Genomic DNA, 18,614 nt, shown 5'->3' on the forward strand with positions numbered 1-18,614 from the left:
GTGGGTATGTTGGCATGTGAGTGGTCGTTGGAAAAATAATGCAGGGTCATGTGAAAGTGTGTCATGGTACTGGGAATTCTCTCATAGCATACCATTATATATATATATATATATATATATATATATATATATATATATATACAGTATATATATTATTATACAGTATATGTATGTATAAAAGAGCGAAAGATGGGAAGAGAGACAGCATGGACATGAATAGAGTTGATGGGGCTCCTACTGCTGTAGTAGTACTTTAGGTTGTAAGTAAAATTTTGACCCATACAGCATAATGGGCCTGATTCAGAGTCGCAAAGTGATACGCTATGCTGGTAGTCACGCAAACTGACAATGTTTTTTCTTCTGTGCATAAATCTGAGTGGAACCTCACATGCATCCTGGTTTTGTTCGTACACAGTCGCTGATCAAATTTAGACACAAAGTAGCAGAAATGTGAGGGGCGTTCCTGGGCGATGATTGGGAGGAAACAAGGAGTAAGGACACATGGGGGTCTATTCTTGAAGCAGTGAAAATTGTGGAGAAGTGAGCCAGTGGAGAAGAACCAATCAGCATTGAAGTAACATTTATAATTTTCATATTATAAAATTATACAGAGCAGCTGATTGGTTGCCATGGGCAACTTCTCTACTGGCTCGTTTCTCCATGAATAGACCCCATGGAGAGGTTGCATCTTATGGGAGTGTTGCAGACATGTTGCAGAATGCGGTGGTGTACATAGACCCTGTATGGCTGACATAGGAGGCCATGCCCAAACTGAGAGACTGCACCTGCCATAGGGCTGATGCAAGTTTTGGTTGTGCGAACAATGATGCCTCTAAGATAGCATTTTAGCATCTACAAATGCTGACAGTGGGCGTCTCAGTCCTTGCACATTTGTATGGATGGATGTACAACGGGGAAGGACTTTGTATTGGCACTAGCATAAAGATGCAGATGCGACTGCCGCAAAAGACACCGCCGTGTCTACTTCAGACTCAGTACCAGTGTGTGCACCAACAATAAATAACATAGTTTATCAGGTGATTTACAATGATCTTTAATTTCTCAATGTCCAGTTCTTTCTAAAGTACTGTGTGTACCACATATGTGCGTACTACACATATATGTGCGTATCACAGCATATTCATAGCGATTAATTCATTTATATAAAGACCTCTGTGTCCGTCACACAGGTGTAGGGAATGCCTACATCGCAGCAGAAATGCCTTGCAGTGCCTATCTGAGAGTGACCATTCTTTAAAGGTCCATCTTTTCAAATCACAGTTGTAAATGAGACCATAGTGAATTATATTAAAAGTGTAATCCAGAAAACAAAAACAAAGCTGGTACTAGAAAACAAATTAACTGAGCTTATTTGACTCTCTGTAGTCCTTTATCGAGTAAATTTCATAAATGAGTAAAAAGATTGGCACCCAGTTAATTGTCCTAATTATCACCAAATTTCTTGTACCCATTTCATATGAGATTTGGTGACAAAACGTAATTTTCAGATATTCTCTGAAACAGTTATTCAGAATATTACTCCTGCCAGATCTAGTGTAGGCTAAACAGATAATGTAAGCCCTCAGTGTGCCTGTTGTGAGTTTCGGGAGGCTCTGCTAAGCAATGTAATAGAGGCTTAATGAATAAATAAAAAAACGGTCAGTTTCCTTGGGACAGTTAGGAACAAGCTGCCATCCATCTTGCAGCCCTTCCACTAGAAGAGCAACACTAGCCTCTCATCTGCACAGCCTGCACCAGGGCAGTCTACATGAGATCTGCACAGAATAAATATGAAGTGCCCCATGGTCCCTTCTAGTTCTCTCCAGCTGCGGTTGGAAATGCTCTGCCAATGCCATCTCATGTATACATTTTATAGTATAAACTTTACAGAAACTGGTAGATACTGCTGCTTCACACAACAAGAAAAGGTCTCTGTCCAGACGAGCTTGCACTCTCTGTAGTCATTTGGAGAGGTACATATATATATATATATATATATATATATGATACAAACAGTGCAAAGTGCTAAAGATTTTAAATTACCGATCACAGGTAAACATCTTGCCATCAAGACTTTGCAGAAGTGCTAATGATCTAGATCTTATGTTTTCAGATTAGACATGCGTTTTTTTAAATCTAATAAATAACCATGTAATTCTTGAAATAGTAAATTGTCATTGCTCACATAACTGAGTATAATCTCTAGATGAGATCAATTTGTGTCATTAGCATTTTTAGGATGCAGCTTTGGAGTGATGAATGTGAAAAATGTCTCCGGATAACATCCAAAAACACTAACACTGATCAAGAAAAATAAACCTCTGAGCAATACTTGACATTATCAGAAGTTGTGCAAAGGCTCTAAGCAGTAATTCTCCTGGAATGTATGAAAAGATCGTAGCGTAACATATATTTTGGAAATTATTTTTAAAGAGTAATGGGAACAATATCTTCATTATACCATGATGCTACTGGCCTGAGTAATGGTCTCAAATGTATTTCTAAGGTGCAGCCCTCCACAAAACCAATTTGAATTCCATTGAGCATTATTTGTGAACATTTTGGGTGAAGTATGTGGTTTTTATAACTGCCATATGAGCTGAGGTACTAACCTGGCCTTAGATAAAACAAACTGCGATTAAATCCTTGGCTCCAGCACTCACATGTTCCTGATGCAGAGGTCACTTCTAGAAGTGCTCACACCAGGGGTTCTGTGCATGAAATGATTATAGCTTGGACTGCACTGAAGGCTCTTATGGTGTTCGCTCCCTCTCTTTTTTTTATGTTTTCTCAAATCAATTTCTGATTAAATACGGTTTCGTGCAGTTTTCAGTATAGCTGACCTCAGACACACTGCAGTCATTTCCCATCATCTTTGCCACAACTCTGCGGAGTGTTGTGCGTGGCTCTTTCTTCCCTTCCCAAAAAATCGTAACCAGACACCTCCCATGTTGTGTTGCCAGGTTTATAATTAGTCATGTATTTCCTTCCTGAGAGCTGTAAAAGTCTTGCGGTGATTTCTGGGCTTGGTTGCTTAATTTAAATATCTTTATACTAAAACATTATTTTGTTGAGCTTGTTTTGCAGAGCAAAACATAGATTCTACCATGCCTAACGGAAAAAAAGCTATTGATTTTTAAGAACAGTTGTAATGTTAAGATGATTTGGTTACTGTTTTGCCATAGACATGTATAATATGGCAGCCTCTGTTAACCACTTGCATGGCGTGGTCGCATCAGATGGGCTTTCCCAGGCAAGGTTGCATCTGAAGCGACCTGTCAGAAATGCACACTGGGTGTCTGCTGGAAGATAATCTTCCAACAGCTGCTACTCTCAGAGGGTCATCCCGGCACCTCTGTTTCCTGGTTTTATCCCCCAGTGCCTGCTATGCAGCCAATCATTGCTGATTGGGCAGCCCAGCAACAACCCCCCCAACGCTTGTTAGCTGCCACTGGGAAAATTTAAAAAAGCAGCCCTCACCTTTCCTGTGTTCACCTGACAATTGCAGAGAGGAGCAGCCGCCATTAAAATGACGCGATGATGTCAGTATTCTGATCATCAGTGGACCAATCTATTGGAAATCTACGTTTATACCAGCGTTTATAACAAAATGTTTAAAAAAAAAATCCCGACAATTTCTGACCGTTTTTTCGAAAAATATTAGCCAGTTAAGTGGTTAAGAAGTAAAAATCTGAATGAAAAAGATTCACTCTGTACATAGATCATTTTTCCTGGGGTTATGATAATGCATTATATATATAGCTCTATCATATTCCACAGTGCTGTGTGCTAAAGTATGTTGATTTTAAGTATCAAGCACAAAAAAAACTGCCCTATGCTAGTGCTGCAATCTTGATGCATCTCCTATTTGTAGCCTGTCATGGACATCAACATAAATAGACAACCTATAGACATATTACTACTGTAAGCAGAAGATTTGCAAGGTTTTAGGCATATTCCTCACGGCATACAGTATGTTTTTATTTAGTGACTTTTAATTATTGATTTCAAAATAAACTATTATGAAAATATTATTACTTTTCTTTTGTGGCAGTGACTGGCAAAGTTTACATTTAATAGGAAAAGCGGATAGTCAATCTTTAGCCTGTTGTATACTTGTATTATATCTGCTAAACAGCTTGGCTGTATAAATTACTCTCCATAAAAGGTATTGAAAAGGTTTATTCCCAAACTGTATCAAAATATCCTTATTTTGTCTACTGAAAGCCATTAATTCATAAACAGATGGAGTGCTGCCTAGTGTAGAACTGAAGCACATTGTTATATTGTCTTCTGTGCCAAAGACCACACACACAGGCTCCTCTTTTATTGCATAAAGGTGTATTCGTAATTCCAAAGAAGAAGCATTAATTTCTAAGTATTCTACTATCTCAGTATTTTCATGTGCCGGGCGCTGCGTGACAGCTTCGTTAGGCAGCTATCATGCAGGTATTTTAGATAAAGAATGTGTGGGCTCTCTGTGTTACTTTCAACAGCCTACAGTAACTATAACCATTATCGTGATTACAGTAGGGGTCTTGGTATCAAAATAAAGCAATTTAGTCTGTTACCCAAATACAGAAATAAAAAAAGTTAAACGCCGATAGAGAATTGTAATTTAAAAAACTGAAGGAAACAAATATATGATAACAAACGTGACTTTCCTTCAAAGCTGATAGTAACTGTTTATTGAAAGACATACTTTGGCAGTTCTGACATGACGAAGCAGTGAAAAGTGTGGAGTAGTGAGCCAGTGGAGAAGTTGCCCATGGCAGCCAGTCAGCATTTATAATTTGCATACTATGCAATTGTACAGAGCAGCTGATTGGTTTTCCACAGGCTCACTTCTCCACCCTTTTCACTGCTTCATTAATAGACCCAGAGGTCATTTTAGCCTAAAGTTTGATCAAATAAGAAAACGTACCTGTTACTTTAATACTATATTATACTTCAATGGGGGGGCTGTGCCACTTTAAAAACTAAGTTTTTGGAGTTTAGTGAAACTCCTGTCTTTCTAAATAGACAGCATCATCCTTATATTAGGATGACCAACTGTCATTATAATGTGTTGAAATTTATTACAAAATAAACCGTTTTCATCAAAACTAGTTTTCCTCCCGATATTGCAATATTACAAAAACCAGTCTCCGACTGGGAAGGTTTAGGACTTCCTGGGCAGTTCCTGGCTCAGGTGCCACCTGAACGACAGTTGTCACAGTGGCGCACCCAGGGGGGTTTCCGAGCACCCAGAAACCCCCCTCCACTAAAAAAAAATAAAAAAAAATTTTTTTTTTAAAGCTGCATGAGTAGTATTAATGGCTGTCTAGCGTCCTCTGCAGCCTGCTGTCTTCTTGGTGGCACTTGTAAGTGCTTAATAAAAGTTTACTTTATTTTAATTATAGTACATATATATCCATGTGCATACATATATACACATGTATATACATACATACATATAAACACACACACACATATGATATATATACATGTGTATATATATGTGTACTGTATGTGTATATATATATATATGCATGTTTAATATGCTATGTATAAGTGTATGTGTGTGTGTATATATATATATATATATATATACACACACACACACGGTATATATATGGGGTGGTCTTCAGTATGCCGACTGATGGGATCCCGGCGCACAGTATACCGGCGCCGGGATCCCGACAGCCGGCATACAGACAATTGTTCTCCCTCGTGGGGGTCCACGACCCCCCTGGAGGGAGAATAAAATGCGCCACTGTGCCCGTAGCGTGGCGAGCGCAGCGAGGCCGCAAGGGGCTCATTTGCCCTCGCCACACTGTCAGTAAGCCGGCGGTCGGGCTCCCGGCGCCGGTATGCTGGTCGCCGGGAGCCTGTCCGCCGGCATACCATAGTAAACCCTATATATGTGTAGATATGTATATATATATGTATAAATGAAAAAAAGCTGGCACTCATTCACAAACATATGGTAATTGCCTGGTTGCCCTCCTAAAATACGTCTTGCAACGTATAGAAATAGCAGGTGGAAGGCGGCACTCCAAGGTCTTAGAAAACACTGGAAAAGATAGGTGCTGAACACCATAAACTGCAGCTTATGGTGTTCAGCACCTATCTTTTCCAGTGTTTTCTAAGACCTTGGAGTGCCGCCTTCCACCTGCTATATATATATGTAGATATATATATATATATATATACACAAACACACACAGACACACTAGTTTTACGGACCCAGCATATACTGGGTCACCTCAGTCCCCACCCCCGTGATTGGCTCCACCCAGTTCTGGAAACCCCCCCATGCAAATCCTGCGTTTGCCACTGTGTCATGCCACCTTTCCTGACCTTTACCCATGTCCCCATTTCCCATGACCCATTTCAAACAATAATGTTGTAAAGGCATATTAAAAAGGCAAGTCAAGGGAAAGAGTTAATTATATGATGTGAACCAGAGATATCAGACACATTTTATAGTAGTGAAAGGTGATAAAACTGCCAATACCCCAACATGAAGATGGTGTGCAGCATTGCAGAATTCAGCATTCACAATAAAATACTGCTGTTGAAAGTTTTCCAGGACAACATGTACTTGGATTGATATAAAAGGCCCAGCCTTCCATTCCCAGGCCAAATGATCTAGTAAAGCAACATGTTGATTGTGCAGGGTATATTTTCCCGTTGAATAAATATTTAGAATGGCTCCTAGCATGTTAGCCATGTGCAGTATAAACATATATAGATATGTGTGTTGTGTGTGAATGCACATAGATTATCTAGATATGTTTGATAAATGTTTGTATGTGTAGGGGATGTGGATGGTTTTGAAATAAACAATTCAGCATAAGAATCATCAAATTCTCAGAGTTAACAATATAACTAAAATGAATAGAGGTCCTAAACATACAGTAACTTGGTGAAACAGGGGCAGATCTAGCATTTTCTTATTTTGGAGCAGCGGGCCAGGGGTTAGAACCACAGTTATTCCACAGTTTAAAGGACTAAAACATAAAATATAAGTTTTTTAGATATAAACCTTAGAGGTAAAATACATTTTTCAGTGTAAAATGTGATCATTTCCTGTAGCTCTGTTAAAGAGCAAGTATTACACAGCCGAAGCTTCTTTCACATATGTAGGACAATGCTCTGACTGTATCTGTCATATAGTGACTTTCTTTACGTATGGTGGGCATACTCTACCAGTATTGCTTATTTCATCTATCTCTTAATTTCTAGTTTGTTAAGAGCTTTTGTGTTTGAAATGCATTTTGGCACTTTTGTGGGAAACGTACCTAGACAAGTGTTGCTTATTATAAACAAACATTTTTGCACACATTCCAAATACTATGCACTGCATAAAGTAACATGCCCTATTTACTGGGCATAATGCCCTTTTACATTTCTAGAGGAGTCTATGCAAACGCCTTACAAATTCAGGTCAACACTGGCCACAAGGAGTTTTATGTGCAGGACCAGATTAACAATGCGGCCTAGGCCTAGCCTCATGGTAGCATAATGATGACCAGCCGCCCAGCTGGCCACATGGTTGGCCATTAAGTAAAACAGTTGTATTTGTATTTCTATTTTCCTCACACAATAATGTTTCTGCTTTTATTTATTTAGGGAGACATTAGGACTGATCGTGTAGGGGATGTACACACCAACAAGGCACTGGCCACACCCACATAACACTGGCCACACCTTCTCTGCTTCTCACTATAGGCCCTTGATAATTATTCGCTCCAGGCCCGTGTAGACCTTGATCCGACCCTGTTCATGTGCCTTTATTAGCTTCCTTATGTAGATAGGCTACATCTCAGACAAATATTCAAATATACCCTGTTCCCCGTAATGAATACTATATTCAGCACTAGATAATTATATTTTTACAAGAACCTTTAACCAGCAATCTAAGATCCAGCACTTTCTGAGTGTAATTGAAGTATAGGTAGAACATCTTTCCCACAAGAATGTGAGAAATATTTTACACTTTAAATGTTTTGTGTTTGCCAAAGTACTTTGCAATATGTAATGCTATGTTAACTAGTCTGTGCCAAGATCCACTCTCTAGGGTAAATTTACTAAGGTGGGAGGTTTTTTTTTTAGAACTGGTGATATTGCTCATAGCAACCAATCAGAAGATAATAGATAAAATCCGATTGGTTGCTCTGGGCAACATCACCAGTTCTAAAAAAAAACCTCCCACCTCAGTAAACTTACCCCTCTGTTTGGAGGAGCTGTGTTAAATTATTTTTCTTTTCCTTCAAATCTTGTACATTGTATTTTTGATAATTAGAAGAACAGCATATCAAAAGGTAAAGTTAATAACTGCACTGTTACATTTAAAAAACAAAACAAAAACTATCTTTTCCATGCTGTAAATAATCAGTTTGCACATCTATTATTAAGTGTCAACACTTTGATAAACCTAGTGATCAATGTATATACTGTACATATCAATCTGCTCAGTTATTCATTTCACATACGTCAAGATGGATATGTATTTGATCTGCTGTCTCCTTGGGTTATCTGAAATATAGCGGTAGTATTTTATTGCTGCATTATTTACACAGGGTATCTTTCCCATTATTGTTACTTACTACAATTGCTAGTCCTTGTTTTGTGTAATAATCTGCAATATTGCCAAATGCAATACTATAAATTTCTAACGTCACATGCAGCCTGTAGAAATCTAGACTTATGGAGAAACCTTTAATATGATAAATTGGTGTAAAAAGTTTGCAGTCCAATATGGATCATAACTGGTTAATATATAAGGCTTGGAATCTTTGTCTATTTCTCTGCTGTTTTTAATAAGGAACCCCCAAAAAAAGTTCTACTTTTTCGTTCCTCCAAAACGTTAATTTTTTTCATGTGCAGAAATTATTTGGAAATACTCCTAAATAAATTGTTTGTATGGCAGTTTGGGAAGGAAATTCATCCTCATTTGCACTTTGCTCACCAATTTCATTTCCATGGTATCATACTAGCGAGCCGACTCGTAATGTCACGGTTTTACATCTTGACTGCTTGTATTCTTTTGTTACAGAATTACTGAGGTTTCAGGCTGATTGAAAATGGCAAAAGGAATTCTTTGAGACAAAATCAATTAAGTCCTGTTCATTTTTGTCTTTGTCTTTTACAGACTGCAGAATGAGAAGTGGATGAATGTAAGAGCAGGCGATATCATCAGACTGGAGAATAATCAGTTTGTGGTTGTACGTAATATTCTTTTTCTTTCAATGTATCACAGATTTCTTTTTTTCTCAAAATGTTATTCAGAAATGGAATGCGGGGCGGATATGGTAAAACTGTTCACTCGATAATGCCAAGATTCTTGTCTAGGTCCATATTCAAATTGGAGTTAAAATTACATTTCATTCAGTTAATAAACTGATGACCAAGTGTCTAATGCACTTATTTTATAGAGGCAAAATTATCCAGCATCAATCCGCAGTGAGAATTCACTATAAACAAGTGCCGTAACTGCGTGCTTCATGACTCAGTGATGCTACTAGTGAATGGATAGAGGATACATCCCAAAAAGGGAGTGGTTTCAACATTTATGTGTTACCTTTCAGTCTTTCTCCAATTTGGTAGTTTGTCCTATTGTTCAAATAGTAGTTTAATAGTTCTATCATCATGAACTCTGTTAGTAACTTACATATTTGATTGTCTCTATCATATCACCTGTGGCCGTCCTTCGCTAAGCTGTACATATTCAACTCTTTGAGTCTTTCCTGATAAATACTGTTGCCCAACCATCATTTTATTAGTAGTTATCTTTTTTTCATGTTATGTCTTTACCGAGATAGGCCAACCAGAATTGTGCACAGTACTTGAGATTGGGGTCTTGCCAGTGATCTATAAAGTGTCTCTCCCTGCTACTAATACCTGTCCCTTTTCAATTAGGTATTCTATAGCTTTTCCCAACAGTAGATTACATTGTTTGTTTACATTCGTATAATCTGTAACTATGGGGTCTATTTACTAAGCCTTGTAGAGAGATAAAGTGGATGGAGATAAAGTACCAGCCAATCAGCTACTAACTGACAAGTTACAGGCTGTGTTTGAAAAATAACAGGAGCTGGTTGGCTGGTACTGTATCTCCGTCCGCTTTATCTCAGTCCAAGGCTTAATAAATAGACCCCTATATCTCCAATGTCCCTTTTCTCGGTCATTGTTGACTTTATTACATCCACTTGTTCACTAATCTGCTTTTGAATTTTTTTTGTCTTCCACATTAATTATTTTTCATTTTCATTTATTACATTTATGCTTTAGTCCATTTATCTGTCTTCTGAATCACTAATTATTTGCTTTACCCATTCTGGAGTTTCAACAATGGTATAAATCATTGTATCTTCTGCAAAAAAATAATAATAATAATAATATAATAATGTTCCTTTATTTTTTTATATGCTGTTTTACTACAAGATTACTTACTGATAGCACTGAATCATAGTGGCATCCTTCATCTAAGTACAGTAACACTGCTTGCAGTACTCTGTTACTGCCAAAAGATGGCAGAAGTGTCATGCTTCAAGTGTCATTAATCTGTTTCCGCTATTTTTTTAGCTTGATGGCTCCAGAGAGCATACAAGAAACACTGTTAACATGGCCGTTTGATCATTTTATGTGTCTGTTTTGTTAGCAAGAGCAAAAAATACAGACATTTCAAGTAAATGTAATGTCACAGCTGTCATAATGGTATGTACACTATACAGTATATCCTGTATCTAACAGAAGTGAACAGTCCACAAGATCGTGAAGCAGACAATTTCATCAAAGCTATATGCATTACTGGCTGGCTTTGGTTTCTAGGCTATAATGATATCCTGAGGGTAAACACTTGCTGCCAGAAGACACGGGTCTGCAATGTTAGAAATCTATTATTGCCTAGTTGTATACTTTCATTGTATTGGATTTACAGTGAGATGGCAACTGAGAGAAATACAGATTCAGGGCTGGGCTGCAGGATTTGGTCCTAAAGCCAGCTATTGGGTATTTGTCTATATAACCCCTAGTCAAGAGGGATCATAATACAAGTTAAATGAAATAAAATAAATCCTTTGATATTTTCATCCTATAATTGGATCATTCTCATCATTATATTGAGGGTGGGGTCACTCCAGACTCATAAAAGGAAAACTTGGTAAACAGTGAAACTGTAATTGGGCGCTGTACACAAAGTGAGTCATGTGCTACTCTCAGCAGCGCTGGAAGTGATACCAATTTTCTGCCAGTTAGTGTTCCACAGAGAAAGATGTAGCTGGTCTATTAACAGCATATATTCAAATTATGGCTAAGAACATATATCTGCCCAATCCATAAACATAATCATTTTTTTTTCTTAACAGGCTGACTTGCTCCTCCTGTCCAGCAGTGAACCACATGGCCTTTGTTACGTGGAGACTGCCGAGCTTGATGGGTGAGGCCTTTCCTGTTGTTTATATTACAATTGTTTGGCATAGTTTATATTAGAGATGAGCGCCTGAAATTTTTCGGGTTTTGTGTTTTGGTTTTGGGTTCGGTTCCGCGGCCGTGTTTTGGGTTCGAACGCGTTTTGGCAAAACCTCACCGAATTTTTTTTGTCGGATTCGGGTGTGTTTTGGATTCAGGTGTTTTTTTCAAAAAACACTAAAAAACAGCTTAAATCATAGAATTTGGGGGTCATTTTGATCCCAAAGTATTATTAACCTCAAAAACCATAATTTACACTCATTTTCAGTCTATTCTGAATACCTCACACCTCACAATATTATTTTTAGTCCTAAAATTTGCACCGAGGTCGCTGTGTGAGTAAGATAAGCGACCCTAGTGGCCGACACAAACACCGGGCCCATCTAGGAGTGGCACTGCAGTGTCACGCAGGATGTCCCTTCCAAAAAACCCTCCCCAAACAGCACATGACGCAAAGAAAAAAAGAGGCGCAATGAGGTAGCTGTGTGAGTAAGATTAGCGACCCTAGTGGCCGACACAAACACCGGGCCCATCTAGGAGTGGCACTGCAGTGTCACGCAGGATGGCCCTTCCAAAAAACCCTCCCCAAACAGCACATGACGCAAAGAAAAAAAGAGGCGCAATGAGGTAGCTGTGTGAGTAAGATTAGCGACCCTAGTGGCCGACACAAACACCGGGCCCATCTAGGAGTGGCACTGCAGTGTCACGCAGGATGTCCCTTCCAAAAAACCCTCCCCAAACAGCACATGACGCAAAGAAAAAAAGAGGCGCAATGAGGTAGCTGTGTGAGTAAGATTAGCGACCCTAGTGGCCGACACAAACACCGGGCCCATCTAGGAGTGGCACTGCAGTGTCACGCAGGATGTCCCTTCCAAAAAACCCTCCCCAAACAGCACATGACGCAAAGAAAAAAAGAGGCGCAATGAGGTAGCTGACTGTGTGAGTAAGATTAGCGACCCTAGTGGCCGACACAAACACCGGGCCCATCTAGGAGTGGCACTGCAGTGTCACGCAGGATGTCCCTTCCAAAAAACCCTCCCCAATCAGCACATGATGCAAAGAAAAAGAAAAGAAAAAAGAGGTGCAAGATGGAATTGTCCTTGGGCCCTCCCACCCACCCTTATGTTGTATAAACAAAACAGGACATGCACACTTTAACCAACCCATCATTTCAGTGACAGGGTCTGCCACACGACTGTGACTGATATGACGGGTTGGTTTGGACCCCCCCCAAAAAAGAAGCAATTAATCTCTCCTTGCACAAACTGGCTCTACAGAGGCAAGATGTCCACCTCATCTTCACCCTCCGATATATCACCGTGTACATCCCCCTCCTCACAGATTATCAATTCGTCCCCACTGGAATCCACCATCTCAGCTCCCTGTGTACTTTGTGGAGGCAATTGCTGCTGGTCAATGTCTCCGCGGAGGAATTGATTATAATTCATTTTAATGAACATCATCTTCTCCACATTTTCTGGATGTAACCTCGTACGCCGATTGCTGACAAGGTGAGCGGCGGCACTAAACACTCTTTCGGAGTACACACTTGTGGGAGGGCAACTTAGGTAGAATAAAGCCAGTTTGTGCAAGGGCCTCCAAATTGCCTCTTTTTCCTGCCAGTATAAGTACGGACTGTGTGACGTGCCTACTTGGATGCGGTCACTCATATAATCCTCCACCATTCTATCAATGTTGAGAGAATCATATGCAGTGACAGTAGACGACATGTCCGTAATCGTTGTCAGGTCCTTCAGTCCGGACCAGATGTCAGCATCAGCAGTCGCTCCAGACTGCCCTGCATCACCGCCAGCGGGTGGGCTCGGAATTCTGAGCCTTTTCCTCGCACCCCCAGTTGCGGGAGAATGTGAAGGAGGAGATGTTGACAGGTCGCGTTCCGCTTGACTTGACAATTTTGTCACCAGCAGGTCTTTCAACCCCAGCAGACCTGTGTCTGCCGGAAAGAGAGATCCAAGGTAGGCTTTAAATCTAGGATCGAGCACGGTGGCCAAAATGTAGTGCTCTGATTTCAACAGATTGACCACCCGTGAATCCTTGTTAAGCGAATTAAGGGCTGCATCCACAAGTCCCACATGCCTAGCGGAATCGCTCCCTTTTAGCTCCTTCTTCAATGCCTCCAGCTTCTTCTGCAAAAGCCTGATGAGGGGAATGACCTGACTCAGGCTGGCAGTGTCTGAACTGACTTCACGTGTGGCAAGTTCAAAGGGCATCAGAACCTTGCACAACGTTGAAATCATTCTCCACTGCACTTGAGACAGGTGCATTCCACCTACTATATCGTGCTCAATTGTATAGGCTTGAATGGCCTTTTGCTGCTCCTCCAACCTCTGAAGCATATAGAGGGTTGAATTCCACCTCGTTACCACTTCTTGCTTCAGATGATGGCAGGGCAGGTTCAGTAGTTTTTGGTGGTGCTCCAGTCTTCTGTACGTGGTGCCTGTACGCCGAAAGTGTCCCGCAATTTTTCTGGCCACCGACAGCATCTCTTGCACGCCCCTGTCGTTTTTAAAAAAATTCTGCACCACCAAATTCAAGGTATGTGCAAAACATGGGACGTGCTGGAATTTGCCCATATTTAATGCACACACAATATTGCTGGCGTTGTCCGATGCCACAAATCCACAGGAGAGTCCAATTGGGGTAAGCCATTCCGCGATGATCTTCCTCAGTTGCCGTAAGAGGTTTTCAGCTGTGTGCGTATTCTGGAAAGCGGTGATACAAAGCGTAGCCTGCCTAGGAAAGAGTTGGCGTTTGCGAGATGCTGCTACTGGTGCCGCCGCTGCTGTTCTTGCGGCGGGAGTCCATACATCTACCCAGTGGGCTGTCACAGTCATATAGTCCTGACCCTGCCCTGCTCCACTTGTCCACATGTCCGTGGTTAAGTGGACATTGGGTACAACTGCATTTTTTAGGACACTGGTGAGTCTTTTTCTGACGTCCGTGTACATTCTCGGTATCGCCTGCCTAGAGAAGTGGAACCTAGATGGTATTTGGTAACGGGGGCACACTGCCTCAATAAATTGTCTAGTTCCCTGTGAACTAACGGCGGATACCGGACGCACGTCTAACACCAACATAGTTGTCAAGGACTCAGTTATCCGCTTTGCAGTAGGATGACTGCTGTGATATTTCATCTTCCTCGCAAAGGACTGTTGAACAGTCAATTGCTTACTGGAAGTAGTACAAGTGGGCTTACGACTTCCCCTCTGGGATGACCATCGACTCCCAGCGGCAACAACAGCAGCGCCAGCAGCAGTAGGCGTTACACGCAAGGATGCATCGGAGGAATCCCAGGCAGGAGAGGACTCGTCAGAATTGCCAGTGACATGGCCTGCAGGACTATTGGCATTCCTGGGGAAGGAGGAAATTGACACTGAGGGAGTTGGTGGGGTGGTTTGCGTGAGCTTGGTTACAAGAGGAAGGGATTTACTGGTCAGTGGACTGCTTCCGCTGTCACCCAAAGTTTTTGAACTTGTCACTGACTTATTATGAATGCGCTGCAGGTGACGTATAAGGGAGGATGTTCCGAGGTGGTTAACGTCCTTACCCCTACTTATTACAGCTTGACAAAGGGAACACACGGCTTGACACCTGTTGTCCGCATTTCTGGTGAAATACCTCCACACCGAAGAGCTGATTTTTTTGGTATTTTCACCTGGCGTGTCAACGGCCATATTCCTCCCACGAACAACAGGTGTCTCCCCGGGTGCCTGACTTAAACAAACCACCTCACCATCAGAATCCTCCTGGTCAATTTCCTCCCCAGCGCCAGCAACACCCATATCCTCCTCATCCTGGTGTACTTCAACACTGACATCTTCAATCTGACTATCAGGAACTGGACTGCGGGTGCTCCTTCCAGCACTTGCAGGGGGCGTGCAAATGGTGGAAGGCGCATGCTCTTCACGTCCAGTGTTGGGAAGGTCAGGCATCGCAACCGACACAATTGGACTCTCCTTGTGGATTTGGGATTTCGAAGAATGCACAGTTCTTTGCTGTGCTGCTTTTGCCAGCTTGAGTCTTTTCATTTTTCTAGCGAGAGGCTGAGTGCTTCCATCCTCATGTGAAGCTGAACCACTAGCCATGAACATAGGCCAGGGCCTCAGCCGTTCCTTGCCACTCCGTGTGGTAAATGGCATATTGGCAAGTTTACGCTTCTCCTCCGACAATTTTATTTTAGGTTTTGGAGTCCTTTTTTTACTGATATTTGGTGTTTTGGATTTGACATGCTCTGTACTATGACATTGGGCATCGGCCTTGGCAGACGACGTTGCTGGCATTTCATCGTCTCGGCCATGACTAGTGGCAGCAGCTTCAGCACGAGGTGGAAGTGGATCTTGATCTTTCCCTAATTTTGGAACCTCAACATTTTTGTTCTCCATATTTTAATAGGCACAACTAAAAGGCACCTCAGGTAAACAATGGAGATGGATGGATTGGATACTAGTATACAATTATGGACGGGCTGCCGAGTGCCGACACAGAGGTAGCCACAGCCGTGAACTACCGCACTGTACTGTGTCTGCTGCTAATATATAGACTGGTTGATAAAGAGATAGTATACTCGTAACTAGTATGTATGTATAAAGAAAGAAAAAAAAACCACGGTTAGGTGGTATATACAATTATGGACGGGCTGCCGAGTGCCGACACAGAGGTAGCCACAGCCGTGAACTACCGCACTGTACTGTGTCTGCTGCTAATATATAGACTGGTTGATAAAGAGATAGTATACTCGTAACTAGTATGTATGTATAAAGAAAGAAAAAAAAACCACGGTTAGGTGGTATATACAATTATGGACGGGCTGCCGAGTGCCGACACAGAGGTAGCCACAGCCGTGAACTACCGCACTGTACTGTGTCTGCTGCTAATATAGACTGGTTGATAAAGAGATAGTATACTCGTAACTAGTATGTATGTATAAAGAAAGAAAAAAAAACCACGGTTAGGTGGTATATACAATTATGGACGGGCTGCCGAGTGCCGACACAGAGGTAGCCACAGCCGTGAACTACCGCACTGTACTGTGTCTGCTGCTAATATATAGACTGGTTGATAAAGAGATAGTATACTCGTAACTAGTATGTATGTATAAAGAAAGAAAAAAAAACCACGGTTAGGTGGTATATACAATTATGGACGGGCTGCCGAGTGCCGACACAGAGGTAGCCACAGCCGTGAACTACCGCACTGTACTGTGTCTGCTGCTAATATATAGACTGGTTGATAAAGAGATAGTATACTCGTAACTAGTATGTATGTATAAAGAAAGAAAAAAAAAACACGGTTAGGTGGTATATACAATTATGGACGGGCTGCCGAGTGCCGACACAGAGGTAGCCACAGCCGTGAACTACCGCACTGTACTGTGTCTGCTGCTAATATATAGACTGGTTGATAAAGAGATAGTATACTCGTAACTAGTATGTATGTATAAAGAAAGAAAAAAAAACCACGGTTAGGTGGTATATACAATTATGGACGGGCTGCCGAGTGCCGACACAGAGGTAGCCACAGCCGTGAACTACCGCACTGTACTGTGTCTGCTGCTAATATATAGACTGGTTGATAAAGAGATAGTATACTCGTAACTAGTATGTATGTATAAAGAAAGAAAAAAAACCACGGTTAGGTGGTATATACAATTATGGACGGGCTGCCGAGTGCCGACACAGAGGTAGCCACAGCCGTGAACTACCGCACTGTACTGTGTCTGCTGCTAATATATAGACTGGTTGATAAAGAGATAGTATACTCGTAACTAGTATGTATGTATAAAGAAAGAAAAAAAAAACACGGTTAGGTGGTATATACAATTATGGACGGGCTGCCGAGTGCCGACACAGAGGTAGCCACAGCCGTGAACTACCGCACTGTACTGTGTCTGCTGCTAATATAGACTGGTTGATAAAGAGATAGTATACTACTAATATTATATATACTGGTGGTCAGGTCACTGGTCACTAGTCACACTGGCAGTGGCACTCCTGCAGCAAAAGTGTGCACTGTTTAATTTTAATATAATATTATGTACTCCTGGCTCCTGCTATAACCTATAACTGGCACTGCAGTAATGCTCCCCAGTCTCCCCCACAATTATAAGCTGTGTGAGCTGAGCAGTCAGACAGATATATAATATATATAGATGATGCAGCACACTGGCCTGAGCCTGAGCAGTGCACACAGATATGGTATGTGACTGACTGAGTCACTGTGTGTATCGCTTTTTTCAGGCAGAGAACGGATATATTAAATAAACTGCACTGTGTGTCTGGTGGTCACTCACTATATAATATATTATGTACTCCTGGCTCCTGCTATAACCTATAACTGGCACTGCAGTAGTGCTCCCCAGTCTCCCCCACAATTATAAGCTGTGTGAGCTGAGCAGTCAGACAGATATATATAATATTATTTATATATAGATAATAGATGATGCAGCACACTGGCCTGAGCCTGAGCAGTGCACACAGATATGGTATGTGACTGAGTCACTGTGTGCTGTGTATCGCTTTTTTCAGGCAGAGAACGGATTATAAATAAAACTGGTGGTCACTGGTCACTATCAGCAAAACTCTGCACTGTACTGAGTACTCCTAATGCTCCCCAAAATTAGTAAATCAAGTGTCTCTCTAATCTATTCTAAACGGAGAGGACGCCAGCCACGTCCTCTCCCTATCAATCTCAATGCACGTGTGAAAATGGCGGCGACGCGCGGCTCCTTATATAGAATCCGAGTCTCGCGATAGAATCCGAGCCTCGCGAGAATCCGACAGCGTCATGATGACGTTCGGGCGCGCTCGGGTTAACCGAGCAAGGCGGGAAGATCCGAGTCGCTCGGACCCGTGAAAAAAAACATGAAGTTCTGGCGGGTTCGGATTCAGAGAAACCGAACCCGCTCATCTCTAGTTTATATCATTGCCATTTACATTTAATCTGCAGTGTTTACCCTTCAACCCTAACATGTGACATGCAGTTCAGCTGTTTGAATTTAGTATGGATCTAGCATTTATAGGGCCTAATTCAGACCTGATCGTAGCAGCAACTTTGTTAGCAGATGGGCAAAACCATGTATAACATGAGCAGAGAGAGTTAGATTTGGGTGGGGTGTGTTCAATCTGAAATATGAATTG

At 41.4% G+C, this 18,614-nt stretch overlaps 1 protein-coding gene across 3 annotated transcripts in view; it reads left to right on the plus strand.

The window, feature by feature from the left end:
* Positions 1-18,614, plus strand: part of ATP8B4 (ATPase phospholipid transporting 8B4 (putative)) — a 498,700-nt gene that overhangs the window by 292,007 nt on the left and 188,079 nt on the right. For all 3 annotated transcript variants that reach the window (XM_063926015.1, XM_063926016.1, XM_063926013.1), the window contains 2 exons: positions 9,140-9,212; positions 11,355-11,425. In XM_063926015.1, the coding sequence (XP_063782085.1) occupies positions 9,140-9,212; positions 11,355-11,425 (144 nt within the window). The remainder of the gene's footprint in view (positions 1-9,139; positions 9,213-11,354; positions 11,426-18,614) is intronic.

Source organism: Pseudophryne corroboree, chromosome 6, assembly GCF_028390025.1.
Source record: "Pseudophryne corroboree isolate aPseCor3 chromosome 6, aPseCor3.hap2, whole genome shotgun sequence".
In the NCBI taxonomy this organism is placed as follows: Eukaryota; Metazoa; Chordata; class Amphibia; order Anura; family Myobatrachidae; genus Pseudophryne; species Pseudophryne corroboree.